The sequence below is a fragment of the Rutidosis leptorrhynchoides genome, chromosome 4 (assembly GCF_046630445.1).
Source record: "Rutidosis leptorrhynchoides isolate AG116_Rl617_1_P2 chromosome 4, CSIRO_AGI_Rlap_v1, whole genome shotgun sequence".
NCBI lineage: Eukaryota > Viridiplantae > Streptophyta > Magnoliopsida > Asterales > Asteraceae > Rutidosis > Rutidosis leptorrhynchoides.
Window position 1 is genome coordinate 644629580 of NC_092336.1, and position 8574 is coordinate 644638153.

The 8574-nt window shown below is 33.9% G+C and overlaps 1 protein-coding gene across 1 annotated transcript; it reads right to left on the minus strand.

The window, feature by feature from the left end:
• Positions 1–512: 512 nt before the first annotated feature.
• On the minus strand, positions 513–3972 carry LOC139904372 (phospholipid:diacylglycerol acyltransferase 1-like). Its single transcript, XM_071886308.1, has 6 exons — positions 3171–3972; positions 2328–2550; positions 1921–2201; positions 1490–1826; positions 1107–1366; positions 513–1009 (listed from the first exon to the last, which is right to left on the minus strand). Exons 1-6 carry the CDS (start codon positions 3659–3661, stop codon positions 526–528), a joined length of 2076 nt encoding a protein of 691 aa, XP_071742409.1. The 5' UTR covers positions 3662–3972; the 3' UTR covers positions 513–525.
• Between the last annotated feature and the right edge of the window lie 4602 nt (positions 3973–8574).

An 8574-nucleotide genomic window follows, 5' to 3' on the forward strand; every position in this document is an offset into this window, starting at 1 on the left:
CTATAGAATTTGATACCAATTTGACATGTTCTTTTATATTTTCTATAAGACCTAATATGTTGGAGAAAAACTCAATGGACCTTTTTTTTAAGCTTTGATTTACATTGACATTGCCTAATTATTTTCAAGACCCAATTGACCCGAAAACTTGACCAAAATTTGAGAGTATGGTTCTCAGTTACGAGGTCCAGTAGAAAGTAAGAAAACGAGAAACAAAGGTATATATGTGAATGACCAACGGCCTTCCAGGTGAGTGGTATCGAGCCTTAGTAGGGCGGGTCCACGATTAGTTGCCAAGCAACCCGGATTCGATTCTGAGGCGGGGGAGGTTTTCTTCAGGATTTCCGCAATTAGTTGCCAAGCAACCCGGGACCCCCGATTAGTTGACAAACAACCCGGGATCGATCCTTGGAGTTTCCTACCTAGTGTGCTTGAGTGCAAATGAGAGCATTCGATGTCTCTCAAGCCGTAAAAAAAAGTATATAGATGAATGAACATGAGATGAACGACTAAACAGATATATATTTACAGTTGTAAGTTCACCCTTTCTGACCACTTAAAGATATCAGAATAAACCCGGTCTCCTCCCAAACTGTTACCCGTGGCTCCGGCTGCTACCCTTATTATATCTTCTATCAATGCAAAATTTCCCATTATATCAACATGGTTTCCACTTTGTGTTCCTCTTCCTTCTAATAGTGTTAATGGAGGTGCATGATTGTATTCTCTGATATACGTTTTGATCCCCCATGGATTGAATCTCGTTTGCCCACGCCAACCTTTAGCACACATGTACCCTGCACTTAAAACAGGAACCGTTTCATCCCCATCAACAGAATATACCCCAGCTCTCAAACAACCTTTATCCTTTCCACCCTCAGCTGTCGTATCGATCTGAAAAGGTATATAACACTCTGCGGCTGGACTAAATTTATAAACATACGATCTTTCAGTTGCTAAACCAACTCCATACATTGAAAATATCTCCATCTCTGGGGCATTTGGTAACCTTCAAACAAAATAACGGGTTACATAATAATAATAAGAGAAAAAGAAAGTACGCTTTAAATGATTAGAAAATGGCAGAGAAGAGTGTGGGGTCTAACCTGGATTCTAATGGATTAGACCAGTACTTATAGTGGTTGTATTTATCATCATCTAAATTATCAGCTATTCCATAAGAGTAATGGGAACTACCGCGTTTCATCATCCTTGGAGCCACAAATTCCAAAAGTTCCAAAACAGATTCAACTGTGAATGCCTTGTAATCTGCAACAGCTTTTATCCCCTCAATTCCCATTTCATGGTATTCGTTCCATACATCTCGACATGATCTGTTTGCAAAGTTATTACCCTTCACTGCCCCCTATGTTTTAATTATTAACACTTGTTGTTACATTATGACAAATTTTATTGCTACCATATAATAATAATGAACCAAGAAAGATACTTAGTACAGAGTAATATTTATTTATAGATAGATTATTACCTTAAACTCCACCCTCTCAACTTTTGATGAATGTATTTCAGCCACATCCTTCCCAAAAGATATTATTCTCCCATAATTTAGAGTTACAGATTTATCATCATCATCATCATCATCATCATCATCAACAGCTGCTTGAGTAGTATCATTGATCTTCTTAACTTGCTTAGCAACACAATCATGGTCTGCTTCAGGTGCCCAATCGAGTGTACCCCAAATGGCATCCCCACCTTTTGGTATTAATGACATTGTTGAATCCCACGTACGTGTCATCCTCATCGCATGTTGTAACGTTTGAAAACCAAATATATCTAAATCCAGAACACCAGGTGCAACAGCCCTGAATTGATTCGAGAGTACAATGGTAGATATATATCATGCAACAAGTAGCATAGTACTAAACATAATAACAATAATAATAGTCTCATACATACCTGGCTACAGCAATATCCTTAGCTTCAGCAGAAAAGAGTCCTGCAACTATTTTTGGAAGCCCCAAAAAGGGTCCACCTATATTCATCACAGCCTTTATATGCTTATCGCACCAATCTGATCCACCCCCACCACCCATTGGAGCCGGTGCTTCAACCCATTTCATAAAATGCAAAAAGTACAAAACACCCATTGAATGTGGTATCACAACCACTTTTTCACCGCTAGTAGCCACCATGAGTTCTATATTGCTTTTCATCCTGCTTAAAGTTTGATCTCGCACCTGGTTATTATCAGAATGTATCCAATCTTTAATAACTGAACAACTAACTCTTCACACAAATTTCATATTTTATAAACATTATTATTAAGTGGAAAAAGAGTTGTGGATTAAGCAGAGCAACTATACCTCAGTATTTTGAAATGAGAGCCTCCAGTCGTAAGCAGCCATATACATGTTCTTCTCCTCATATCCAATGCGTGCCAAATTGGCAATCAAAACTGCCCACACAAAATAGCCTGCGGCAAAGTAATCGGCAGCCACAAGTCCAGACACAGGCCTCACCCTTACACCGGGAGGATCCATCCCAGTTTCATTATCTAGTGACATATGCTCAATCCAACACAAAGGCCTGCATGCAGATCATGAGTAAATAAATTAAATACCTTCTTTATTCTCTCTCTAACAACAATATAATAATCTTGTGATTTTGCTCCACATGTTCCTGTTTAAAGATTTCAACAAAACAACATAGACTTGCAATGCAATAGCCAAGATATTGCATCCCTTTTTAACATTTCTTGATACATACATGTAATTAATATGTATAAAAACTCAAATTTAATTCGGCGCGTGTTCACTTTCCAAAATCAACCAACTAGCCTAGCGGTCCATACCGCTATAAGTTTTTAGGACTTATCAGGGGGGGGGGGGGGGGGGGGGGGGGGGGGGGGAATTAATGTCATAATAATGTGTATATTGTGTAACTTATCATTTAAATTAAAATACTTGAAAAGGAAAAATAAACTTGAATCACATAATCATCTGCAGTAAGATGTAAGAACAGTATCATCACACTTATATAAGAAACAATGAAAAAACAATACATACATAAATATATATATATATATATATATATATATATATATATATATATATATATATATATATATATATATATATAATAAATAAATGTAAACGTTGAAATGGAAATGTATAGTAGAGTCATCAGTATAGACAGTAATCAAGTACCTTTTGTAAACTTCACCAAAAGTGCCACCCCAAAGGCGTTTTCTAAACAAGCCATCCATACAAGGGTGTCCTTCCCATAACTCAAGCCCACCCGTGACAATCCCGGGTACAAATACAACCGGATGCTTCGCTTTCAATCCTTCTTTGTGTAATTTAACACCCGGCGGGTCGGGCGTTGGACCCGTTATCGCTTCTGTCACGTATTGAGGGAACGATGCCGGCATCGCATTATACAAAAATAATAAAAACCACCACGTTGAACATATAAATCCGATCATCCAACAACAACCGTCTATACATGACCTTCTACTATTCAATTTCTTTAATTTATTATTATTACTATTACTAATCAAATTCAAATCGTTTGTTTTTTTCTCCTTATCTAATAATTTTTTATCTTCGGATTTATTGGGGATTTGAGACGCGGGCTTCTGGCCGGAAGTTGTTGTCTTCTTGGAATCACCGCCGCCCTTTCGCTTCCTTGCCGGCATATTGATCTATCTATATATATGTGTGTGTGAAATCAAATATATTGATCAAATGTGATGTGATACAATTCTGAGAGTAAAGTGACAAATCATGTGTGGGGGCATTTTAAACCCTAACTCTTTGAGTAATAAAAGAGTTAATTGTAAATGGAAATAAAAGTATATATAAATGGAGATGTTTTTCTATAGAAAGAGGGGAAAAGAGGTGCTGTGCATGAATGGTAGACGCCGATGATCGGAGGAGGAAAGATGTCCGACGAGTTGATTACCGCTAAAATCGATGGTGGAAGGTCAAGGGAGAGTGTATGTTGGATCTGACGTGGGCCCAGTTATGTGAAAGAGCTGCTGACCAAAAAAAAAATAATAATAATAATAAACAATTCATTACTTATTGTTTTGATACACTGACCACTACGGTCCCTTAAGTTTTATTGAGTGACAAAAATTGATTTTGAGATTCGTTGCTTTTTGAGATTGACCCTAAACTTACAAAAAATACCAGTCCCATTTAACTTTTTTTTATTTCAAGTCTCGATGTGACTTTTATTCTTCAGTCTTTGTTGAATGTAGATTAAGAAACTAACCTTATATATACTGACAAAACTATGATGCTGAATTGCTGATGTAATTTTGGTTTAGAGTATTGTAACATAAAAAAAAAAAAATTATTTGTAACATTTTAATTTGTTTTTATTTTGAAAAAAAAATTGTTTTTATTTTAATTTGTATTTGTAAAATTTTTGTATTGTTTTTATTTTGAAATTTATAAAGTAAGTACATAAAACTTGCATTCATACGAGTAGAAATGCACGTGTTACTCACTTCTAACTACACTCAAGTGCTAGAACAAATCCATTACTACAGTACATGTTTCAAGCCAACATCAGTGCCAACAATGAGCAGGAATTTGAATGTTCCACCAGACAGGAAATGTCAATTTCTGCCCAAAGTGCAATGTGACAGTTATTACCCTATGCCTTTTGCTTCGTTTTCCATTTCTACGTATATTCTCGGATTAGATAGACAATGTTGCCACTCAATAATGTGTTAATTTGTTATATCATTTTCATCCAAAACAAGAAAACATGATAATTATAGTGACAATCAAGTCAACTGATACAACCCATAATTATCTGAGAGTAGAGTTTCCAACCCAATAAGTAGCCTAGTTTAAAGAAGTAAGTTTAAATGAGATTGGCTGACATTTAACAAAAGAATGATGGTATTATTAAAGTTTTATAAACTTGAGGATCCACTAATAATATATTGCTGTCTTTGGTTGAAGGGATGAGGTGAGCCATCAGTTACGGATCAAAAACGCAACTTTTCTAAACATAGGTATTTACTATTTAGGATTTATGAATAAACTTGTAATACTTTATATATGCATAATAATAACGGAGTAATAATCAAAATAGGACGTGTTCTGACTCTCTACCCATGTATGATATGATATGATCGTGATCATGATCGTGATCGTGATCGTGCTTTATGATCGTGATCGTGATTGTAATTGGACTTTCTAATAGGAAAATGATTTATCCTCCTTTCAAATTTATTCTAATAATCTTGGAAAAGTAGCCCTTGACGTGAGGGAACGCCAGACAAGCTTATCTCTGTTAACAACATTTTATGTGAAGGTTACTCAAAATAAAGTGCTATTTCTTGACCATTGGATTAGCAGGGTGTGATTAAGATGAATCAAGAGGAGATCAGGTCGTTTTTGGGCCGGGAGAGATAGCTTCGATCAGTCTGATCTTTTCGTCTTTAGTATTGGTAAGTTCTCTTGTTAATCTCCATCGCTTTCTTATTAGTGAAAAAAGTACCAATATTTATTTGTCTGTTGGCTTTATCTTTTTTTAAAAGGTATGTATGTACCTAGTTCAAGTTTTCGCCCGATTTACCGCGAGGAATATTTTGGTTGCTTTTGTCGAATTGTTTACTACTAGGTTGGATTGGATGTCAACATCTGAAGGCACCGTTTCTAACTATTGGATAAATTTCTCTTTCTGTCATTTAACAACTAGCTTAAGACTCGCAAAAATTGCGGGTTTCGGCAATAAAATGTGTAAATATAATTAGATATGGATGATCGTCCAAAATTAAATTTGTCAAAAATTTCTCTAAGATACAAATGTATGCAAATGATGAAGTAAAGCAAATTATAGAGAGAACAAAATAGTATACACATGTTGTGTAAGTAGAATGTGGTAGCCCTTTTTTCCCTTACTTTTTTTTTGCACATAATGGCGGTAAAAAAGATGACCTAAGAGAGGATGTTTATCCGTCATGTACACCTCAATGAAATCGATGTCTAAGAAACAAATCAAGACAAGCGTTGAAGTTGAACAAAAGTGTTGATAATAATTAAGTATTGGAACTAAAAAAATTCTATGAGAAGGTGTGACGACCCGAAAATTTCCGACCAAATTTAAACTTAATCTTTTTATGATTGCGACACGATAAGCAAAGTCTGTAATGTTGAGTCTCAAAAAGTTTGAACTGTTTCATATATTCAATTGACCTTCGACTGCTCTCGACGATTCACGAACAATTAATTGTAAATAGATATGTGTGTATGTATACATAAATAATAATTCGAAATATAATTTGAAGTATTATATGTTGTTGTTATTAAAAATTAATGAAATAAAAAAAATAGGATATTGTAATAATTATTATTTAAAATATATCTCTATATATAAATAAAGTATATTAAAAATAAATATTAAATGATTGAAATACTCGTCTGATGTTTCGTTTGATATTAAGCAAGTTAAATTCAAACTTATGTAATTTTAAAATAAACGGTGATACGAAAATGAGTTCTATAAATTTTAGGCTTATTAAAAATGTATTTAGGAACTATTTGTTAAGTTTTAACACTTTTTATATTTTACCCATAAATGAGAGGGACGGTTGATGTAATTTTTATTTAACAAATTAAGGATCAAATTTTATACCATAGTGACCAAAATAAATAAATATATCTACTGTAAAAATTTGAGATTTTTCCGAAGACTTTATTCCACCACTGATTAACAACGGGGAACGAAATTCAATCCGTGAAAGGCGACGGCTAATTTAATCACACGTTTATTATTATTATTATTATTATTATTATTATTATTATTATTATTATTATTATTATTATTATTATTATTATTATTATTATTATTATTGTATTAATTATATTTGCTGTTAAAAATGGATCCGTGAATCCAATCAAAATATTATTTTTGTTTGACTTGTGAATTATTTTGAGTAATTGATTGAACAATACTGTTTTTGATTGGTCTTTGAATTATTTATGTGCATGCTCCCATACAATTACATATATACTTACACTATGAGACCCATGATCACCACCCCTATCATCAACTACTGTATTTCCTTCTTTTCTCTTCTTTCATACTCAATACTCAAACCAAAGCAACCCATTCGATCATACCCATAACCGGAATCTAAGTTTGCTGTATGTATTCTCACGATCCAACCCAAACACCATCAAACTTTTGTTCTTTGTTTATGTTCGGTAACCAATAAACTGGAGCTTTAGTTGATACTATGGTGTTCCTACTTCGGTCCTCTGTTGAATCATCACCACATCGAATCACAATCACCATAACCATTAACATATGATTTCTTCTTTCTTGATGAAAACCAACGAAACCTAAACCAAACCCATTTCCAACTAGTTTCTTGTCCAAGAACATATCACGATCTCTTCTCTCCCTCTTCTAACCGCCACCCTCTTCCACCATCTTCTACCGTCGACAAACCAACCCAAAATCACAACCAATAACTGCTCGTACCTGCTACTGTTATTTCTGTCCAAACATGCCCCATAAATCATGGAGAACACCGCTTCCACTACCACCCTTTAACCGTCACCCTCACCATCGATTTCTTGTGATCACAATGCAAACCCAACATCCATATCACCATCATTGATCACCTCCATCATCATATTTGATCTACTTCTTATCGCTAGCTGAGTTAACAGTTGAACCCCATCGTCACCACCACTATGAACAGCTTCCACCCACCAATCACTGTTATTGCATCTGTTTTAAATTTCTGTTTCTTTTCTACTAATCAAACACAGCTTTTATGTTGTTATTGCTGTTTAATTCGTGACCCCACACACAAAACATACCTGTATAATGCTACTTGCGGTATTACTTTTTCTTTTCCACTTTATAACCGACAATTACCAATTGATAACCCCACTTGAATATTTAAGAAAAAGGGAACCAATTTGCTTCAACTGTTTTATATATATTTTTTAAACGGACAGCATTCATTGTGACGACCCGGAAATTTGTGACCAAATTTAAACTTAATCTTTATATGATTTCGACAAGATAAGCAAAGTCTGTAATATTGAGTCTCAAAATTTTGGAACTATATTCATGTAATCAATTACCCTTTGACTATGCTCGACGATTCACGAACATTTATGTGTATATAGATATGTATATATAATATATAGTTATAATAATTGAAAACGTTAACAAAGTATTAGATGTATAATACTTTACATGAACGTATTTGTTTCAATATATGTTTAACATACTTATCGAAGGAATTAAAAGATAATATCAAATGATTGAATTATCAGTTACATTGTGATATGATTACGAGCATCTGTTGTGAGGTCCACGTTGATTTAAGAAATCGTTTCATTTTAACGGTATACGGAATAAATGGTAAAGTAATCTACGAGGAAGAACAAAGTGTCAAATAATGAGATTTAGACAAAAGTTAGTGGAGAACTAAATTTCATAATATTCTATTGATTTAGCTTCAAACGTGCGAAAACGTTTTTCGATATGATAGAATTTAATTATTAAAATATTTTTTTTAAATAACATAAATTGAATATATACAATATGTTGGAATATTAATTATTA

Excerpts from the sequence above, each read along its gene's own strand:
- LOC139904372 (XM_071886308.1), bottom strand. The coding sequence starts at position 3,661 with ATGCCGGCAAGGAAGCGAAAGGGCGGCGGTGATTCCAAGAAGACAACA. Across the intron at positions 2,551-3,170 it reads TTTGGTGAAGTTTACAAAAG|GCCTTTGTGTTGGATTGAGC; the intron begins GTACTTGATTAC and ends ATCTGCATGCAG. Across the intron at positions 1,367-1,489 it reads TTGAGAGGGTGGAGTTTAAG|GGGGCAGTGAAGGGTAATAA; the intron begins GTAATAATCTAT and ends ATTAAAACATAG.